Genomic DNA, 22,953 nt, shown 5'->3' with positions numbered 1-22,953 from the left:
AAAAAAATTGCCATTGAGCTCAAATGAGCTGCTTTGGTGCAGTCATAATACTCCTTTATACATTTACCTTAACCACCGGCACAGAAACAGAGCTCATTTATGCAGGGATTTACGTAGAAAAAACTTATTTAACACATTCCTTGTTCACCTGCAAGCACGCTAACTCACACCTTATTAGATGTAAAGTGAGTGGATTAAAAATGGGCTTCATGCTGACTTGTCTTTGAATTTACTTGGCAGCAACTGTAAAGGTAATGAAAATACTGTTTTACCTTCTGTTGGAGAAGGACTTTCAATAATTCACCTTGCTGTATATCATTCAGGTCAGCTTAAAGTATCTTCCCCAAAAATGCTGGGTTTGAATCTTTTAACTAAATATGCTTATATATAATGGCTGCATATTCATAGCTAATTTCTCAATATTGTATTAAATCCTTTCTATTCAGAATACTTGGGGGTGCTGGCTGGTGGGTCTTGCATCTAACTGAACTGTCATTTCCAAGCAGCTTATTTGTGTAGGAATACCTTTGTCGTCTATTTGCGTGTGCTGAGCTGTGGTAGCTTGTGTTCCTAAGCCTCTGTGTGGCTACAAGCCTGCAGGTCTGACTTACTTTACACAGTAACAACGTCATGATATATGTTTGAGGAAAACAGTTCTGTTTCTGCTTTACTAAGTAACTACAAATGCCTGGAGAACAAACAAAAATGTAAATAACAGCTGTCAGGTCCGAACAGGATTTTTACAACTGGTTTATAGCCCATCCGCACCAATTTTCTCCTCTCATTGCAGTTCAAGAACGCAGAGAAGAAAAATTTGTATTACATTACTACTGAAAATGTGTGCCTTGCTCTGAAATACTAAACATACTAATCGGTGGATTATTCCACAGACTTTTGCTTGTCCTTTCATTGCAACTTTCAGCATTTCCTGTAGGTCCACATTGCAGGAATCAGTCAGCTCCAAAAGGAGAGGTGAATCTGGAGTAGAAACTTGGTATCAAAAGCTGCGCATGTTTTTCAACAGTAGCCTGAGCGTTAAAGGTGGAAGAAATTTGTTAGCAATTTAGTAATTTGGAGTAAAACCCAGCCTGCCATCAAAGCGAAGATTTTAAATATTTTATTAGGATTTTTTAATACTTCACCTTTTCTCTGTTTGTTTTAGGTACAAGATCACAAGCTTGCCAAGCTGTGTTTAGAAAGGACACTTTAAATCATTGGTAGAAATGCTTTTGTTTTCCCATCTGAACTATATTTCTGTTTACAGAATGGAATTAATTATATTTGCTTTAGAAGGAGACAAGTAGCTTCCCAGAAGTTTGTGCTATCCTCTTGAACGTTGGAGAGCCGGAGGTGGCTGCTTTGGATGGGCAGGGCTGTGTTGTGTTCAGCTGCTTAGGAAATTGTCAGTCACCTAAAGCTAATGCAGATTGAGAGAAACCTCTCGAAAACAAGTTTTCTGTATAAAATGAACGTTTTTCACAGTTTATCGTAGCATTGTTATTGCAGCTTTAGAGGGTTTATTACTGCTAGGTTGGGGTGACCCATGTCGTTTCTCTGGCATGTCTGGGAAATATTATCCTCTGACACTGAATATACGAAAATGAAAAATTTAACTTCCTTTTCACATGAACAGTCTTATTCAAGACTTGTACTTCTTGCACTTTGCTTTTGGAAAAAATCTGATTTTCTTTGGAACATTTTCTAAAATTCCATTTGCTGTTTTGAATAACATTTCTGTGATGTTTCTGGTAAGAAGGCTCACCAACTTAGGGCAAATAATTTCATTTATGCACGTTTCTGACTATGCCTTCCTTCTGCATACGGTATAAATTTAACATTTGGTTTCAAGTCCATTTGAACATGTCGATTGACATCGACTTCATAAAGAAACTGGGTGAGAATGTTGAGTTAGTATCGGAATAACACGAAATCTATTTCGAAAAGGTGCTGCTCAGTCCTGAGAATACTGTGTTGCTTAGGAGTCTTTTTATTTTCTTTTTAAAAATCGTCAAATATATTGTGCAAAATGCTCCGGGCTATTAATTCACCAGACTTGCCCACCCTCCCAAGTCTCATGTTATGGTAACAGTTGTTCTCATTTCTAACAAGTACTGATGCTTTGAGGGAAATTTTCTTGAGCGCTGTTGTAAAGATGCTTTTTCTTCTTTGAAGAACTGAGTTGCTTTTGAGCTGGAGGTCTACAGCGATGGCTTATGGCATTAAAATAATCATAGAGGTTTTCACATCCTCAGTAGCTACGCTTTGTGGTTTTTTCTAATTGAAGTTGGTTTAAAATAGTCACACATATTTGACGTGGCACAGAGTTGTGTGCTGTGGGCAGTGCTCACATATGTCTAAAGGACTGTGTGAAAACCAGAGCGGTTTAACGTAAATCTTGATGCCATAGCCAGTGCTGAGCATCATCTGAAGCTGCAGGTGATCCCTCCTTCAGTATTTTCCAAATTTCTGTTTTGGGGAATTCCTAATACAGACTCCCTGTATGCCTTCTCTGTATGCTTTTTTCTGTGCATTTGAATGTGTTTACATTCAACTGCTGAAATTGGTGCAGTAATTATGTACTTTACTGTTTTAGATGAGTGCATTATTGGCCCTGGAGGATTATTTACTTTCTTTAACTGGAGATTAATTTTTTACAGTTCAGTATTTCAGTAACGCAAGCATCAACATTTTGATGCATTAGAGAACATGTTGTATTTACCATCGTAAATACAGTGCAATCAGAATTCTTGGTCATAGACGATGCTGGTATTTCTGGATAAATACCATCTTTATGGTATACTTCTGTACATTTAAACCTCATTTGGGCAATAGATTTTTATAATTTCATGCTGCTATTTACGCCTTTTCATCAATTGAAGCAGTGAGTACTCTGTAGAGTTCTTCAAGCAGTGATACTATTTTTTATATTGCAATCGCTGAGTTTTTCTTTGTAAATATGTGTAAACTGTGACAGAGATTTGTTTGGGGATATGTGTCATGCTATCTGAAATGTATCATTAAACAAATTTAGTAGCTGAAGTAGTTTTGGTTTAGCAAAATGCAAGCTTTGAGAGTTTTCTCTGAAAGCAATTTAATAAGAAGAGATGAATTTTCTAACTGATTTTGTATGCATTATTCCAAATAGTCTTTTCAGCTCCCGCAACTAATAATTTGTATAAAAATAAGACATTTCATCTTAAGAAAGAACTGTGCACAAGAAGTTACAACACAAGAGGAGAGAGAAAATATTTATACTAGTGACACCACATACCGTATACTCAATAGTTGGGGGTTTCCCCCTATTTTTGCCTCTGCAGTATTTTGGGGGGGTTAATGGCAAATATAGTTTAGATCTTTGCCATCCCGTGTGTGTCCTGCCAGTCACTTCTGCGTAACTGTGGGTGGTGCTGCCCAGCATCAGGTCCTCTATTTCCTTTTGTTGCATTCAAGGTTCTGCTACAGGTTTGATCTCTGTTTTGCAACACCGTACTAATTTTACTCTACAGCATGTTTTTAAGTTTACAAAATAATGAATCTAAATGGCATCTTTCATTTTCTCAGGTGGTGCGGGATTACAATCTACAGCTGTTTTTACAGGAGAACTCTGTGTTTCACAAACCACAGCCTTTCCAGTTCCAACCAAGTGACAGTGACACTGTAAGAAAACCGAATTCCTTGATTTATTTCTTCTTGCTCTGTTTTTAAGTATATTGTTATAAATGGGAAGAGAATAGTGCTCACTGGTATCCCAGTCTGGTTTAACCTCATGCTGTATTTTTGGAAAAGAAAGGGAAAGTGGCCTGATTCCACCAGCACTGCTTGCAGTGGGTGGGTAATCATAACAAAAGCATCAAACAGGCTCAATGTCACCCACAGAAGAGCAGAATATTTTTTTGCTTTGGATTGTGGCTGGCAGTCCTGTTTCTGTACTTTCAGCTTAATTCTTAGAACATTTTGTTACCTTTTTATTAGGCTGCTGAGGTTCTCATAATATTTACTAATACTAGGTTACACCACGTGTGATGCGATGCCAAATAAAGTGTCCATTTACCTCAAAATTACTCAAGGAATACTCTAGATGCATATAAGAAGTTACTAATTTAGAAGGAATACTGTTAAAACATTGCATTCCAAAATAATATCACAAAATATAATTTCGGTGTACATGTTGCTTCCAAAGCAATTAATGACATTAAAACTGAGTAAATCATAGTATGTAAATACATTTCCAAAGAGCACTTTAATAAAAGTGAATTGTTGGTGTCCCACTGACATTACTAATGTTATTTTAAGAAATCACAGTTTAAAACTAGTCTAGAGTTTTTTTAAAAGTTAACCTTGTGCAGCTTTTTATTACTTTAATACATTAGTGCAGTGATTTGGGACAGAAATGTCTTGATCTCCAGTTCAGGTGATTAAATTCAAGAACGCTGTTAATAGCTAGGTAAGAGTGATTTTCCCAGACATACTAACACCTGTAACACAGTTTCCTGTGTCTTTCCATTTTAACAAACTGTGATTTTGATTTTTCTTTCAACTCCTTTGTATAGAGTTAATTATTTCGATAGCGTTTTAGGTTGTGAGCAGATTCTTTCTAACTGCCTTTGCCCTGCCTTTCTAACCTTTGTTGCTGTGTGTTTTCAACCTTGTGCAATCTCTGCATCCAGAGTTTTAACGCAGTTCAGCTGGTGGATATTGAGCCCTCACCTGTCAGTGCTATGAGAATGACTATAGCAGAGGTATATGATAGTATTTATGATCAGCCTTTGGTGTTTGTGTCCTTATCAGTATGCATGTGGCTTGGGATGCTGAGTTTACACTCGCGTGGAGGTGGCAACAGAATGCATAATATATATATAGCTCTAAAAAACTTTTTCCACAATAAGACTTAAAGAAGGAAAAAGCAATTTAACCGTGTTATTTGTGGAGATTGACTTCACACTTATCTTTTGCACTTGCACAGCACTGGTAATTGATATTCTAATCTTTTGGGGGCATGAATTAAAATTTCACAGCTCCAGATAGCGGTGTGTATAATTGGTTACTTCTCTAATGTGAATGGGGAAGCTTGTGTAACAACTGGAGGCTATTAGCATGCACTGATGAAATGCAGTCCTATTACTAATTTAATTTTGTTCCTTTTTCCAGAGGGCCGTCCCTGTGTAAAATAGAACTGTAATTCACTCTTATTAAACTCTTCAACGTTAAAAATTACATGAGTCTTTGACGTGGCACTTGTGTGGTCTGACAGCGTACACGTGTGCTGCTCGTACTGCTTAACTTTCTAGAAGGCAAAGAATGGGTCGTTCATGTCTAGAGCTGTCTCCGTACCTCAGATGCAGTGACTGCGTTACTCGACTGACCCACCTGGGCTGTAGAATTACTGCATTTCTTCATTGCACTGCATTTTTGTGAGCTTCTAGCTGTTCATGCTGTAGCCAGTTTTCACAAAAATAGGTAAATTATGCAGGCTTCTTTATGATCCGTATAATTACACTCGGCTAACAGGATCCTACCTGGGCACTTGCAAGTTACATATTCACTATTTTTAATCAATAACTACAAGAGAATGAGAGCTTTTGCTCAGGCTTTTGAATTTGTCGGAAATTGTACATTTTCTAATTGATTGAACAACATTTAGTTGAAGAACAATTATCAAGCATTCTTTTGCCACGTAGTCTCTTCGTAGATGATCTGCAGAGTTTATCAGTTGGCTTTTCGGTTTTGTGGGTTATGCATGATAATTTTCACACCGAAGGATAACACTGAAAGAAATAAGAGTGATTAATACATCTATTCAAGTATTTAATGTTAAGCTTTTCCAAGACCAAATTATGGCCTTTCTTCAGACTAAATACCTGATCCACTGAGACTGGGGTCAAAGTTTGGAGCATTTAAATATTACTAGGATGAAATTTAGAGTTTTGTAGGCAAGAAGATCATTATAAACAATATGGATGTGGAACTCAGCTACATGGAAAGCTCTGAATGCTGTTCTAAATTCTAGTTTTACGTGGTCCCTTTCAAAATGTTGTGTTATGAGGAGAGATCTGTTGCCAAGAGTAATGTAGGAGGAATTGCTGTGCAACCCTTGAGTCAGGTACAAAACCCACAGCTCAATTTACTTTCAAAATATTATCAACATGCATAGTCAGAGCCTCCAAAAGAGGCTCTTCCTAGGAAAGGTGGGTATGAAATGGTTTTCCATCAATCTTCAGGATTTTTGTTTCCCCAACATCACACTAACACTGGCTGAAATGTGGACTTCTGAGTGTCCACAAAGAGAAGCCCACTACAAAATATTTTACGTCAATCAACTATTTTCCGTTATCTAAAGAATTGGTTTGAGCTTAACTTTGTATATACTGAATTATTTAGATGGTTTTAGTGTCTTGGGTTAATTTTGACTCACATAAATTTGTATTCTTTAAAAAAAAGGAAGTTTTTGAATTTTTTTTAAAAAAACATTTACCCTTAAAGGAAATGGTTTGTTTTAAAAATATTCAGTAAGAAATCATTGATAAATTCCCAACCAGCTTTAATCCTTTCCAGCAATTAATTCACAAAATGGATTAAGCCTTTATGAGCAGTGAGATTGAAAAAATAAAAGTGTCTTTTGAAATACCTTTAGCCTCACAAGAAAAACCAGTCAGCCCATGCTGGCCTCTACACAGAGGCTGCTGCTATATTCACTGTAGTGACAGTTTAATCATCAAACATCCTCCCAGGAGGCAAGTGATATTTATTAAGTCGGCAGAAATCTATTGCATTGAAAACATACTGTCCCCGTGCTTCGCAGATAAGCCCTAGCCATAAGAACAGGGCAAAATATAAAGGAAATTAGCCAGCTTTTCTCTGTTTCCTGTTTGGAAAAGATTCTTTTTTCTTGAACTGCATGGTATCATGTGAGAAAATGAGCCAGACAGCAAAAAGCATGTCCATAGTGCCAGAGGATAATGGCAACAAAAAGCTGACACTAAACTTTTGAGTCCTTTTTCCTGTTTTTTATCTATGTGTTGCCTGTGCCTATAGTTTCCCCTGTACATTACTGATGCTGTCGTTTTCTTTGAGCGTGCATGTAAAAAACGTCGCCAAATCTGATTTGCACGACAGCTTATCAACATGAAAAAATGTGTTTTCTCACTGTACTTTGCAGGAAAACAACGTATCTGTAAGACTGGTGGAAACTTTTGCAGGTTCACCCCTTGTGACTTGGAAGTACAAGTTTTAGGGGTCAACTGTGAGAATAAGGATGAATTTCAGTTCACTCTCATACACAGAAGAGTATCCTGAATTTCTGAGCAGCTTATATTAAGCTATGTTGTATGTTATATAAGCTATATTTACAAAAGGTCGTCGTTCTTGCTTGTGGCAAGGCATGTTTTCTCAGCTCTGCAAGTGCTCAGGGGTTTGAAGTAAATAGAAATTACTGTATAAATGGGAACCGGGGCTCGGTCGAGGGCTCTGCTTTGTCAGACTTGACTTCTAGCAGGTTTCTGTGCATGCATACGGAGGCAGAGGTATTTACACATTTCAGCATTTATATTTAAATATTTAAAATATATTTAAAACTTAAATATATTTAAGTATTTTGAAATGTCTTTGTTTTCTAAATAAAACTGTATTTTTTAGCATTACTGACTATAAATATTTTGTTTGATATAAATACTTAAATAAAGAGTTAATGAAATTTAAACTGCTAGTAAAAAGTAGTCCTCACATAATTAATCCCAAACTAACAAACTCAGAGAGTGCACTACGTTTTCTTGGTTTAGAGTAGTATGTGCTTTTAATACCAGAACCGAGTAATGTGACTGTTGTTAACTATAACTTTTTTGAAGCTAAATATTAAAAAAAAACAGTTATGAATTAATTTTATCGTTGTATAAAGTATTAGGAATTAGGAGTAATACAGCCCTTCAGGTGAAGAAATTGTTGGTAGATGCAAGTGGAAGGAGTCTGGCGAAGCTGTACGTTCCCTGTAAAACTTGACACGTCTTGTGCATGGCCAACGTGACTAAAACTGATTTTACGTAGTTCCCCCCACCCCAATTCTGGTTAAAATAAGGTCTGAGATAATAGTACTCATATTTGGGGTTGGTATTGAAAGTTGAGTTTGAGGAGAAGGGGAAATCCACACCCTAGAGTTACCTTGGGTTGAATGTTAACATCATTTCTGAGTTACTTTAAGTATAATGAACTGGAATTGGCTCACTAGCCAATTGATTTTTTTCTAATTTAGAGAACACGCTGTTAGTATTCTCATTTTTACAGTTGGGAAACACTGTTTAAGCAAAGCTCAGAAAGATTTCTAACAGTGAGACTAGAGTGCAGAAGTAATACTTGAAAGAAGTGGCCACTCAAGAAATTAAAGGTCTTTGTTTATGTTACGTTGAGGATACCTATGAAATCAATTTCTCCGTGTCAAGGCTGATCTAAGAGGTACTCTTTTTGTCCTTTGGTTACCTAGTGGGAGCAATTTTTCTGTATTTCTAGTTATAATAGAATGCACTATAGATTTTTGGAAAAGTCGGATGTGAATGCAGCTGCTGTGACAGCTGAGGCAAATGGGAATAATTATGAGGGTGAGAATGGAAGTACACTAGCGAAAATATGCTACACCAATTTCAAAATTAATTTCAGTGAGAAGATTAAAAACTTTTGAAAATAAGTAAGATTATAATTTGAAAAAGACTTGGGCTTTTAATGTTTGCTGTATAACAGAAGTGCTTAACACAAAAACATCAGGCACCAGGACAAGCAAAGCTCTCTTAATCACTGACATCTAACAAAAAGCAGTACTTTTAAGATCCTGGTCTTTCCAGAAACAACCAAAAACCCTGAGTTGGGAAAAAAAGAGAGCTACAACCTTTACAGAAACCCTGTTCTAATGTGTTTGGCGTCAGCTGCTGCAACAAGCTGCGTGCACAGTACGTTTTCAGAGATTTCTAGCTAATGGTCAATGATACCCCAAAATAATTATTGAACCAGAATTAAAAATAAACAACCCCCTAAAAATCTACTGGATAAATTATTTCATACATATGGCTGAACAACTGTTGTGTTCATGGGTGCTTTTAGTAAGGAGAGTTTCAGTTACAGCAGATGTCAGACAATAGCTTCAGTATTGGTTGGGATTCAAATATTTTGCTATAGAAAATTTCTTTAGTAAAAAAACCAGGCAGTCATGCTGCTGGGACTATTTTTCAGCCCAGATGACATCAAAAAGTCCCAGGATCCCCTTTCTCTGTTTGGATACCCCAGAACCATTGTTCTTGTGGTGAGTTTAATTGTTTTCTTCATTCCCTGCCTGATAGGATGTTCCTTATCCTTCTGCGGCACCCAGCACTCACCATCGTGAGATGTTAATTTATTAGATTAAAAAGCAGAATGTGGTTATATAAAGCAGCAATAGCACATTGGTTTCGGTTTAGCTTTATCATAACATGTACAGAGGTTTACATAACATTAATAACGGATGTAGGTCCTTTTTTATTCTTCTGAGTGGAGCAAAAGCCCTTGTGTATGCTAATCTTTATTTTTAAAGAAAGGGGGGGGGGGGGGGGGGAGGGGGTGAGGTGTCCTGTTCGTAACATTGAAGACCTACTGAAATGGAAGTCAGCTCATTCTTGGCTAAGCTAAAATTAAATTAGTTCTATAATAATAGACTAAAAGGAGCACCAAACTTGACTCACGATTTTCTTGTAACTGCTGTATTTAACTATGAGCTGTGTGAAAAGTGTCATGCATATTCCTTCCTCCTCCCTAGAACTGCTGATCATAAGGTTGAGCTTGCTGCTCAACATTGGCATGGTAACCTCGTTATTTTCACCTCTTTAAAAGAAATGGCTATGCTTTTGTGTTGCTGATTTGCATGCAATAAATATTTACTACTTTTTTTCCCTTTGTGGAAGTCAACTTTTTTAGTCTTCAGCTACAAAATTAAGGACCTTTTAGGCTCTAGAGCCAACTTTTTTCTTGCTTTTAAAACTGTCCGTGTGCTATCTGCATCCAGATATAACTGCATAAATAAATTTGAGAACGCAGCCCATGTGTTTGTCCCTGTCATAAGGCAACTTCTGCACCTGCAACAACATTTCAGACAAAAATGGAGAAGCAACACGTGTCTACAGACTAAATGCATTTGTTAATTTAAGAAATGGCATTGCTAGCCTCTAAGCTTTTTAGCTGGTTGGAGTCATCTAGTACTTTCTGTTGGTTTACTGATTGAATTTTTAGCACTAAACACTGCTTTCGCTGTAATCCAAAACCTGAGAGAACAGCAGAATGTCCATCTATGTTTAGCTCAGGTCTTTTGTGCTCTTCCTTCATTCCTTGGTCATGATACGTGGTTTTGGTTTCTCTCTCTTTTGGAAGAGGTTAAATTGAGTCGTTGGACATTTTGCCACCACCAAGTACCAGTCCTGAAAACACTTAAGCAAGTGCTTTATTTAGTAAATCAGGTTAGGACCAGACAGTTCTGTTCCCCCACCTTCTTCCCTACAATTTTGATTTTTAGGTCTGTAGCAGATAAATCTCTGGTTTAGCTCCTTTCTTCACAGCTGTTTAAATGGCAGTTGGTTTTTCATTGCTTCCTTGATGTACCCCGCTAGCCTGTCTTTACCTGAGGATACGGACTTCTCAGGTCATCCTTGAAGTCCTCCTGAAGCACGTACTCTTCCATGCCAGTGAGCTTGCTACTGCTCCTCTGCTTATATGTTCCTTCACAGTCTTCTTAAGTGCCAGCAGCTTGGTCTTACAGGTCAGGTGAAGTCCCTCCCTGCCTTAACAGCTCCATTTATCCGGGAAGCTTTCCAGGTGCTGATGGGTTTGAAACCTTTCTCCTTGCACTGTCTTCTCAGCCAAGTATTTAGGCTGTGCATTTCCACCACTCTCTCTGCTCTTGTCCAGCTGGAGAGTCCTTGTTTTCAGCTTCTTTCCCAGGAAACTATATTTTGCCTCTTGATCTCGTCTCCTGCTTTGCCCTATGTGTTTGGTATCCACACAGACCACAGCTCTAAGTTTCTCCCCAACTCTTTTTATTACTGCATTTTTAACTTGTCTGTTTTCAGACCTTTAAGCGAGGGTGAGGTCTGCTTGGATACAATACTGCTTTATGAATAACTAATATAACCGCTTTGATCCAATAACAATTAATTTCTTTTTTAGTATGCCCTTAGGAGTAGCCACAAAGTTTGCATTCATTTTTCTGGTCAAGTGCTTTTGATGAAGAGATTAAAACCTGAAAACACGCTTGGGATAATACAGAAGGTTATCAAGCGACTGAAAAGAAGTCTGTATTCTTTCTTAATGAAAGTGCAATGATGAGTAGTAGCAAGGCCATTGGGAACATTGAAAATTCGTTAGATTTTATAGGGGAGAGGCAATGTCAAACGATTCTGCTCAGATTTGCAGCTGTTAAGACTCATCTGGAAGTTGTGGAAGAAGCTGTACAAAAATGCTGACTCCAATAAACTGGGTAAAAACTGAGGTCAAATGTTATCTTAAGGATTGGCTGTGCCTAAATGAGTCCATGTGTTTGTCATCTTTACGTTTTTACAGTGCCCTAGTGGAGTAGCTTAACGTAGGTAGTTGAGGAGGTCAAACAGTAATGATCATATAAAGCCATCTCAATAAAAGCAGGCAAAAGCCAACGTAATACTTAAACGGAGGGGATGGGTGAAGAGAGCTGAACCTTTCTGTTCTTTGCCTACTCATTCATGCCAGAGCGAGCCACGTGCTTGTAACTTACCTCCTCCTCTTCAGAGCTGCTCTACATCTTGTCCAACAATTCCTTTTACTTGGAAAATACCATTAACACAGGCTTTGTAGGTCTGTCCTACACCAGTGGGTGAACCTCATGGTAATGTCTGTTTCCAGCTTTGAGCTAAAATATCTTGACATCTTATACTGGATTGTAAAAGCCTCTTGGGGTTAGGGGGTTTTGCTTGCTATAAGCAACGCAGGGATGCTGCCTCCCTTCCACGCCTCTTGATGTCTGTTAGCGTGCGTATGCCTTAAGGCATTCTGTAGGGACAAGCTGAAGCAGTGCAAGCTTCTTGACCGAGTTACAGCTTTGTGAAATAGAGGCAGAAAGTGGCCCAGGAGTCACCCGAAGCATCAGAGCCCTGTGGTGCGAGTGTGTGTAGAGGTTGTCTTCCTTTCCCTTGCTTGCCTCTACCATTGGAAATCATCTCTTTCACAGCCCCCTGAATCCACTACCCTCAGCTCTCTTGTAATAAGAGGATCAATAGGAATAAAGGCCAGATTCAATTTGGATGAAAAGGCGCTTAGCTGAAATAAAAATAACAAGCTGAACCAATTTTTGCCTCATTTTCAATTAAATCCTCTGATAGGATGTTAACATAAGTTGGTATTTTTGCCTCTCCCCTGAGGGCAGTGTAATCTAAAGGCATAAAAATCCTGCTTTTAATATGACTTCAGTTTGCTTCCCAGTATCTCTTGATTTTACTCCGGTCTATACCAAATGCTGGTATTAAAATTATCTTCCTTCCTTGACACAAATGGTAGCCCTTGCCTGCTAAAATACCTGATACCACCATCTCTTCTTTTGCATCAGCTGCAGGCTTCTCACCTGGCCTGAAAATAATTCCTTGTCGTTCTGCTCTCTTACCCTTTTCCTGCTGGCAAACCTTGAATTTCTCCTTCCTAAGCAACTTTTTCATACTAACGGGATCTTCTCTAGTTTCAAACTACACCTGACAAAGAACAATCCTGTCTTTTGGACCATAGAGAGTGAGAGCAAGAAATTGATGGAGCAGTGGTCCTTTCTTCCGCGTATGCATACGCAGCCTCCGATTGTTTTGAACGACACCAAGCATACACTGTCTTCTTGAGTGATAATTTATAAGGGATTTTTTTTGGGTTGATCTGAAAGATTGTGTGAGATCATATCAGCCTGAAGAGGACTTGTGATAAAAAGGAATGCGGGTGGCTCTGGACTGTTGTAACTACCAACTGTCTTGCTAGGAAGATGCGCGTGAGTCTGTGAGCCTTCCAGGAAAAGGAGTTGTTCTTGAGAATCCGTCTCAGAGTACTGATGAACTTAAATTGGGAAACAGCTGAAATGCCTGTTGTAAGAATCTGTTCTGTCGTTCCAGGAGCACACCCTGGGAAGGTGGGGTGGACATAATGTCTTCCTTCTCACAGCTAATTTTACTGATGGGAAGAGTATGAGACTGGCTCAGAAAAAAAAATAATCATAGAATCGCAGGCTGGTTGAGGTTGGAAGGGACCTCTGGAGATTGCCCAGGACCGTGTCCAGGTGGCTTTTGAGTATCTCCAAGGCTGGAGAGTCCACAGCCTCCCTGGGCACCCCCTGCCAGTGCTCGGGCACCCGCACGGTGAAAAGGTGTTTCCTGATGTCGAGAGGGACCCTCCTCTGTTCCCGGTGGTGCCCGTTGCCTCTGGTCCCGGCACTGGGCACCGCTGGGAAGAGCCTGGCTCGGTGGTCTTGGCACCCTCCCTTCGGGTATCGGTACACATTTGGCGAGGTCCCCCTGAGCCTTCTCCAGGCTGAACAGTTCCAGATCCCTCGGCCTCTCCTCACAGGAGAGGTGCTTCAGCCTTCATAGCCGTTTTTTGGATTCTCTCCAGAGTCATGATTAATAGTTCTCCTTATGCAGAATAGGTGCAGTAAATGTGTACAGAATACCCACAAATACAGAAGGAATATCAGGGAACCTACTTTAGTGAAAAGATGGAGACTGAGTTGCATCCTAAATACTGAGATCTTTATGTAAATATGCCCAGTGGAAAAGGCCGTGGGGGGGTGGCCAACAGCCGGCTGGGCGTGAGCCCCCAGCGTGCCCAGGTGGCCATGATGGCCAGCAGCGCCCTGGCCGGTGTCAGCAGCAGCGTGGTAGGTTTACAGTTGGACTCAATGATCATAAAGGTATTGTCTAATGTAAACAATTCTGTGATTCTATGATTAATGCACTGGGCGGTGCAGTAATGAAAATTATAGAGAGACTGGAAATTATTTTAGTAATCAAATGATGGGAAGTCTGCCTTGAGAGTTACAGACGGGTTCTGCTCAATCTGTAGACATTAGAGAACTACTTCATCTTGCTTTAGTTGGCATTTCTTGAGGGGGAGAAATTTTTTTTGTTTTGTTATTGACACAATAAAAGCAGGCATAAGATGAAATAATACCAAAAAACATTGCTTGAAATTTCAGTTGCTGTTTTGCGGACAAGATTTTTTTTTTTTTACAGGAATTGCCATGCTGTTCTAAAATATTTAATGGCATTATGATGTGATCACAAATTGCAAAGAATGAGCCTAAATTGCCCATTGGAACACACTTAACCTTTCAGATTTGCTTCCTATAATGCATGTTTACTTCAGAAAGTGCGTGACTTTCTTGGCTAGTTATTCTTCACCTCTTTGATACAGTGCACGAGTGAAACAGTATTTCAGTTTTATTCATCGTGAATGTCTCTCATTGCAGTAGAACTGTGTTTAGTAATCAGTATCACACTGATGTTCCTGAAACAGTTGAGTTGTCAATTCTTGTGAACTTTGATTTGCTTTTGTTGTTGGCTTTTCACAACCTGGTACCATCACAAAGTTCATAAGGAAGAGAGCCGATATTTTTTTTTAATCTTTCTTGTTTACTATGAAACGAGATCCCAGGCTGATAAATATGATATAAAGTTATCCTATAACTAAATACTGTCATATCTACAGAGGTAGCCCCAGGTCTATGTCATGACTCGTTCTCCCGTTGTTTCTGTTGCAGAGTCGACAACTGGAATCAGAAACTGGAACGACTGAAGAGCACAGCCTCAACAAGGAGGCTCGGAAATGGGCTACCCGGGTAGCCCGTGAGCACAAAAACATCATCCACAGCCAGCGGGTAGGTTAGGAAAACATTCAATTACAGATTTTATTTGTTGCAGCTCCCCACCAAATGAAAGAGGAGCGGTTGCAAGCACTGAGGAGTTGGTTTTGTCCTGTTACCTCTCCAGGCAACCTGCCATTTTCATCGTAGCCTTTCTTGATACAATACACTCAAACTGCCAGATTAGCAGCTCCTCTAACTTTTTGGTTTATCAGTATGTTTTGTTGATCCCATATAAATCTGAAGTTACAGCTTCTACTTTGCTGCAAATAATATACAGACCTTCCTTTATTCTACACAGCCTGCCTCTGTTTGAACTAGTTTCAGGGATTCCCTTATCTCCACTATATCATGTATATGTTACCCATAGAAAAAAATAATTTATTCATTTGGAGATCAAAAGTCTTTCAACACTAGGAAAACCCATGAGTAATGCACAGTTAAATCTAACATGAAGACACAAAATTAAGTGTGTGTTGATAAATTGATTTCTATGTACGTGGCTCAACATAGAATAACCTAGGGCTTTATTTGGCTGTCCTAACTGGGTCTTCAGGTAAGGGAAGGGGCTGGGGCACAGCTCTGGGGGGGGGCAGGGGGAGCTGGGGGGGCTCAGCCCGGAGAAAAGGGGGCTCAGGGGGGCCCTTCTGGCTCCCTACAGCTGCCTGGCAGGAGGCTGCAGCGAGGGGGGTCGGTCTCTGCTCCCAAGGAACCAGCGGCAGGACAGGAGGGAACGGCCTCCAGCCGCACCAGGGCAGGTTCAGGGTGGGCACGGGGAGAAATGTCTTCCCCGACAGGGTGGCCAAGCGCTGGCACAGGCTGCCCGGGGACGGGGTGCAGGCACCGTCCATGGGGGGGGCAGAAGACGGCCCTTAGGGCCATGGTTCAGTGGTGGGCTTGGCAGTGGTAGGTTAATGGTTGGACTCAATGATCTCAAAGGTCTTTTCCAACCGAAATGATTCTATGATTCTGTGATGCTATATTGTGTAATATTCAGTGAGCTGCTGCCCAGGAGGTGGGAGACCTGGCTTCTAGTCCTACATTAGAGGTTTGAGCCATTCCTCAAACTGCCCAGGAGGATGCATTGAGCAAGAAACAAGACCACAGTAGGTGTTTACCATCGTACCTGTCTTTTGCTGAACCTGGGCCACTCTGTAGCAAAACTCCAGAAGTTGTAGCACCTGGCAGGGGGTATTAACAGTGTTTGTGACCAAAATATGATAGGAAAAACTCTCCTCAGAGGAGGGAGCGAGCATCCTGGATTCTGGCCCTACCACCTGATGCTCCTGCTCTTTCTCCAGTGACTAACACAAAATGCATAAAGAGTCACTGAACCAGACACAGATTTGCAGATTAACTGGTGATGATTTGTGCAGGCACATGCTTTTGTTATTTTTCATTTGGATCTGTAGAGTCAACATACATGTGCATGAACCTAAGAAACTCCCATCTGTCTTCCATGATTCCGCAAATCCTCCTCTGGACACAGTGTTCCTGCAAATGCAGGAGACCTGGCTTGGCTTCCCCTACAACACAACTACCATTAGCAACTTCTCTCTCCATGTTTAAGATACTCTTTTTTTTCCATCCTGACATTCCCGTGGAGTGACATACCCATTTTAAATATGTAATTGGCAACATACAGATGAGTGGCTTCATACCACGGTATCATGTTTTCATGAAGATGTTGAAGCGTTCCTCTAGGTGGAATTTCCATGTGAAATACTGTGCTGTTAAATTGTGTTTTCCCTTGGTCATCATCTTTTTTCCTGGAATGGACAACTATTGGTCAACCCAGCATCTAATGAAACAATAATTTCCCTGACTTACCATAAATATTTATCATGTAAATGGCTTGCTAACATTTACTACGTCTGTGGTGTATTTTCAGACACTTGAAGAGCTAGAATGCCATGGGCCTGTGATGTCTGAGCAAACCCGAGCAGAACTGGAGCAGAAAATAGATGAAGCCAGAGAGAGTATTCGCAAGGCTGAGGTAAGGAAGGAAATTATTTTGGCGTGTTTGGCTTCTTAACCACAGACGGATTTACATTACAGCTATTTAATTTTGTTTGTGGAAACGTAAGCTTGTAGCATCAAAAATGAGGTAATTTTCAGATGTCTTTTTTTTCCTTCATTTCATACTTCTCAAATCACTGAATCAACTTAATGAAAGACTTGAGATTAGGAGAGTAATATTAAAAAAAAAAAAATCCTGATGAAGAGTGATTAAACTTACTGCATTTCCCACTATTGTGCAAAGGTCTGTAGTGTCTGTATTTAGGGGCTTTGTCTTAAATGTATTAAAAACAACCTCAGGTTTACTAGTTTCCTTCTGCTTGAAGGAATTAATACCAGAAAATGGTGATCATCTCTCTGTCTTCATGCTTTATGGCTTCTAGAACCAACTGCCACGTGCTGATGTGCCTTCTGTTCTAGTATTTTTTGATACACATATTGATTTGTAATGTTGATGGGAAAATAATTTAAATAACCTTTGTATCTTTCTACTTTACTCTGGGGTCCTTTTGAAAAGGTTACAGAGGTTTATGAGACCTGTTCTGGGTTAAGAAAGCTCATGAAAAGATCAAGCTTCATACTTGACTGCCAGCGTTGGGTTGGTTAAAGTTAACTGTTTCTGTGGCCAGCAATTCAAAAAACCTATTGCAAGGGACAGGAACTAATCTATTAGTTTTTGGCTGAGTGGGTTCCTTAATTAAAACTGTAGAGCAAATGTAATTGTTTCAGTTAAGTGCTTCTCATACCGCTAGATATTTGGAGTGCCTGGTGTAATTAGGAATGTGATTTACAGTTCAAGAGGTTAGAAAATACAGAGCAAAATTATTCCTCCTACTGTGTGATAAATGTTAGGCTCTCCTTTTAAGACAAATTCAGAATATGCTCTCTTAACAGTGTTTTAAAATGCAGTGGCCTTTTAGTACTTAAACGGGGCTTATAAGAAAGATGGGAACAGACTTTTTAGTAGGGCCTGCAGCATTTGGACAAGGGGTAAAGGTTTTGAACTAAAAGAGGGAGATTTACGTTAGGTATTAGGACGAAGTTCTTTGCGGTGAGGCAGTGGCACAGGATGCCCATCCCTGGCAGTGCTCAAGGCCAGGTTGGATGGGCCTTGAAGGTGGGAGGTGTCCCTGCCCATGGCAGGGGGGTTGGAACTAGGTGGTCTTTAATGTCCCTTCCAGCCCAACGATTCTGTGATTCCGAGTCAACTATTTCAAACAGACTGTACTCCAAAGTACTTCCGTGTATATATAGTTAATAATTAAATATGCAAGGGCAGAGAGCATGAGAATGAAAGACAGAAGCAGCAGCAGAAAGAAATAAAATCAGGACAAGAAGTTGCAGAGAAGGTTCTCACATGAAATATTATAAAAGGTAAGGAAATCAGCCTGGAACTTAAGTGATTGCAAGTCTTAAGAGTGCATAATTAACAGAACCCAGTAAATCAGTGGAAGCTGAGCAAAGAAAGATGATATTTCCTTGGCAGAGATGGTGGAGAGAAAAACTGACATGAGTATTTCTGATTTGTTACGTTCTGGGAAGTTAGAACTTCGAAAGTAAGAGCTGCAATAGTAATGGCTAAGGAGGATCTCCACGATAGAAGTTAGGGCACAGTCCCGTATGAATGACACAGAGGACACCAAGGCAGGGATAGCACAGCAGTTACTGTCCATGCAGATGCAGCAAAGAAGGAATCTGAGAGCACACGGGAAGTTTTGCTCAGCAGAAGGTTGACTTTTCTGAGAGATGTAGCTGAAAGAGCTTGAGACAAAGCTGCAAATTTCCTTGGCCACAACCACAGAACATAACTGAGAAGGGCAGTGCCAAGAAGCGGAAAGGTTTATATATGTATATATAAAAAAAGAGATGTGCGATCAGAAATAAACTCTGTAGTGTGCTGTAGGAGGTAGGGGTCTTTTCCAAAAGCAGAGGGAGGCGTAGAGCTCCATTGGGAAACAAACTGGGCAAGAAGTGCATGGCCGGGGAGGGGATTCATAAAAGTGGTGAAGGGGGAAGTAACAGCATGCGGTTCTCAGATCTAACGAGGAGCAAATGCGGAGTCATGTATGTGCATCCTTACAAACACCAAACAGTACTGCAAAGGGGTGGAGAGCATGAATAATTTTCTCTGAGATGTGTTTTACAGTATTTGGTAGACAGCTAATACAGACAAATGATTATTTCCATGGTTTTCCAGTGCTAGCAAGTGTATTGTCGTTAAACCATCCCTTCTCTCCAGACATTTAACACGTGTCCTATTTTACTGCAGAATACAGTGAAAACACCGAGTACTTGAGTTTAAGGAGGCTCAGTGGCTGGGTGTTTTTTGCTGACTTTCTTCTTCCTCTTTTGATAACAAGTTTTCTAGTGTGTATTTTGGAGACGTGAAGTTGTCTCTGCGTTTTTCAGTGGTAGTTGTGTAAACCCCATTGTGTTTGCGTATATGTTGCCACGTAAGTTATTTACAGTGTAGAATTATTTTAAGAGAAGCTAACAGATGAATTAAGTTGAGCTTTTTTACTTAAGGATGGCCTTTCCTTTTAGCTTCAACCCTTATTAGTCCCCACTCTTCTAAGTTGCACTATTAAGTAATGTCAGGGCCTTTAATTAGATGAGAGATTTTTGCACACTTATGATCCATAGAAGAATAAACTTGGTAAGGTTTGAGTAAAAACATTTTCTATTGTAACACAATCATAATTCTTTTCAGTATGTGAAAATCAAACGTGGGCAGCATTCCTGCATACTTAAGTGCAACTGATAAAGTTGGAATTACTGATGGTTGGGGCGGGGAATGGTATTTGTGCAGAAAGCTACAGCCACGAATTCAGGCTGCAGGGGAGCTGTGGAAGTACCTTCCCCTTCCTCGCTGCGCTGTGTTTGGGTCGAGCAGCTGCAGCTGGCAAGCAAAAAGCAAAGCAAAGAGAGCCTCAGTTAGCTCAGTCCTTCAAAGAAGTCCTTCTCAGGACAGCAAGGGGGGTGGGGAGAAGGGTGTCTGGACAGTTGGCAGGAGTCAACAGTCGATTATTGGAAGGTGCTAGCTTAGGAAGGAGAAAGATTTTTCAGCACCTCCATGTTATTCAGCAAAAGGGGACTTGGAAAGTGGAAAAAGAAAGATTACACAGGCTCTGTTTATTTTTTCTGAAGGTCAGTTTGATGTATGTAATTGATAAAGTAAAACAGAAAACAAAAAAGTCCCCAAAACATGCAAGGGGTGGTTTATGGGGTTTGCATTTGCAGCTGTTACCGAAGGCAGGGTGGTTTACGCTTGCCTGACACCGTGCATGGCTGTACCCTGTGTGAACAGCCCGAAGTAATTTGCCCTTTAACGCTAGTTGGTTCGTTATCACCTTGTCACATTAAATCTTACCATCTGCAAAACTTTGTGGATACTGCTGTGTTTGCGACAGGAAGAGTAATGTGTTCTGGTGCCGTGTCTGAAAGTGTTTGATGATAACATGTAGATTTGATTTTGTTTTAAAAAAAAAACCAAAAAAACTATTTTGCTGGGGAGGGATCAATGCAGCTTTGCTTATGCCTGCAACAGGTATTGGTTAATGCACCGCTGTGCGTTGCCACGATGGTCGAGTCTCAGATGGGGAAAGCGCCCGCTCATTCTAACGGAGTAAAGCAGGTAGAGGATAGCACATCGGGAAGGTGACAAGGGTTGCGGGGTATGAATTTCATAACCTTGAGACAATTTCCTCAAGTCAGTGGTTCCATCAACCTGCAGTAGCTGTAAAGCAGCACGTGGGGCACTTACCATCCCTAAAGGATCGTGTCTGTGTCCTGCTAGCGCTTCGAAGGCATGGACGTTCTGCTGAATGTTACTTGTAGGTTGCATGTGTGTGCACATCTGTGTGCACCGCGTTCTCTCCTCCCGTGGTGTGTTAGGTAGTGTGTCTGGTCATTCTTCATTCCACAGGTGTTTTCCTTTTTTTTTTTTTTTGGGGGGGGGGGGGGGGGGGGGGGAAGGGGACGGGTTGGGGAGGTTGGGGGGAGCGTTTCTCTTGAAATACTTTTTATTTCCTTTCTGGAGTAGCGTGCCTGTTGTTCTATCCCATTTTAGCTTCTTGACCCGCTCCTTGATGCTTTTTCCTTTGAGAATATGCTGTCTTCCTCCTCCTCTTCTTTCATCTTTTCTGAAGGGGTAGATAACTTCGCAAGCTCATTGGAATTAAATGTTGTGTTTCTTCTGGAAAAGCTAATTTAATCGTCACTAGACACTTCCACTTGCATGTTTCTCCTTGGAGAATTTTACATTCTTCACACATCGGTGCAGCGCCAGCCTGCTTAACTATCGGAAGAGAAACTGGTCTCTGTGTGCCATCTAATACAACAGGAGCTGAGTCAGCACCTTTTAGAGACAATATATCTTGGTAATGGGGTTTCTCCAGGGTGTATTGTGCATAGGTGTATTCTTCTCATTGCCCTCTTGCTCAGAGACCCCGAGTCCCTTGAAATCATACAACTGAGAGGGACTGAGGACTGTACCGTACGTCCAGCTTTGGTCTTTTCTGACAAGCGCAGTGGCTGTGGAAGCAGGCGTAATTGGAAGGTACAGCAGAGACATACAGTAGAAGTGTGCATAGGATCGAGACGTATCGGAGGAAGCAAAGTTCTTTGTCTTCTGCAAGATGCAGTGCCTGGTCATAAAAACCTTAGATTGGCACATTCACAGCTGAGCAGGTTATTTTGGATGGTTTTCTCCGTGGGGGTACGAGGTGTTTTTCCTTGTGATGTTTCAGGGAGCAGACTCCTTGATTAAAGTTTGGGGGAAAATACAGCTTATATTAGAGCGCTCCTGTAAAATTGATACATGGCAGATGATACACAATGGCTGTAACTGATAACCAGAACACGTATTTTCTTCTTAAAAATTCAAAGTTTCTGTTTTGATAAAGGTTTTTTGTTTGTTTTGCTCACGTGTTTTTAAAGGAAATGTTGGAATGTGTCTGATAATAACTTCAGCACAGGCTGAGCGCTAAAATCGACTGTGGTTAATGCTACACCATAGAGCTTAGATCCAGAAGACAAGCACTGAGAGCAGAGGGTGCTCATTTAAATTAAAGGTGGCACGATTCAAGCATCATCTGTAAAGGAGGTCGACACCTTTGAAATTCATTAATTTAAGAAAATAAACCATTCTTGTAGCTCCTTTGCACTTGCCCAACGATTCAGGTAACTGAAGCAGAACTGTATTTTAAGCTTACATTTTTGTGACAACAGTGGTGAGGGTTGTTGGGCATTGTACAGCTGTTAATTCAGCCAGTTGCCTTAAAACAGCTTCCCATGTCTCCACTGCCTCTTTCCCTATATCTTTAAACTACTGAATACAGAATTTTCCTGTCTCCACTGATCTGTGTTGCAGAAATAAGCAAAAGTTGAAGCTATTTCTTTGGTTTCTCTAATCCTCCTTTCAGCCTGCATCCTGGCCCCTGAGGCTGGGGTTACTTGAATTCTTCCTCTCATCTTGTTTTGTCTCCATCAGACTGAGGACTCGGATACTTTGTTCGCCCGGTGTGAGCCTCACCCAGCAGTGTAGCTGGTCCGGGGGCTGACATTTTTTCGGTGATGATGGGAGATTTCCCACTTGTGCTCAGGTCTATGCTCAAAGAAGGTCTTGGGGCCTCCGCAGCAATTAATCCTATTTCCACTTAATTATAGGGGGATGAATTTTGTCTCATCATTAGGATAACTACAACTCTCAAGAGAGTGTTTGTACCAGATAAGATTTGATTAAGACTCATTATGGTGCTGTTTACTTCATTTGATTAGTTCAGAAGCTTAGGTCCATTTTTAATTGTAAATGGAGAGCTGTTTTCTCCCTCCCCTTATATTTGGCTATGAATATTTATTACTGGGCTGTGATAACAGTTGTGTTTGCTGGCTGGGCTCCTGTTCTATCTTAGGAGCTAATCTATTAATTGTGTGCTGCACGTGGTCCTACTGCACCTCAAGTAGATGTAGCTACGCTCCAGCCTGTTGTTCTTTGTGTGTTCTTCCACTTGAACCTTTCAGCTGCAGGAGTGGCGTCATTCTCTGCTCATAAGCAGTGTGAGAAAAGC

General features: G+C 40.5%; 1 protein-coding gene across 1 annotated transcript in view; it reads left to right on the top strand.

The window, feature by feature from the left end:
* Positions 1–22,953, top strand: part of FCHSD2 (FCH and double SH3 domains 2) — a 163,749-nt gene that overhangs the window by 121,049 nt on the left and 19,747 nt on the right. Inside the window, exons 10-12 of the mRNA XM_080374912.1 lie at positions 3,562–3,657; positions 14,765–14,881; positions 16,758–16,862. Coding sequence (XP_080231038.1) covers positions 3,562–3,657; positions 14,765–14,881; positions 16,758–16,862 — 318 coding nt within the window. The remainder of the gene's footprint in view (positions 1–3,561; positions 3,658–14,764; positions 14,882–16,757; positions 16,863–22,953) is intronic.

Source organism: Falco punctatus, assembly GCF_963210335.1.
Source record: "Falco punctatus genome assembly, chromosome: 2".
NCBI classification, from domain to species: domain Eukaryota; kingdom Metazoa; phylum Chordata; class Aves; order Falconiformes; family Falconidae; genus Falco; species Falco punctatus.
Note: the sequence above shows the minus strand (reverse complement) of the source record. Positions and strands in the feature narration are given on the sequence as shown.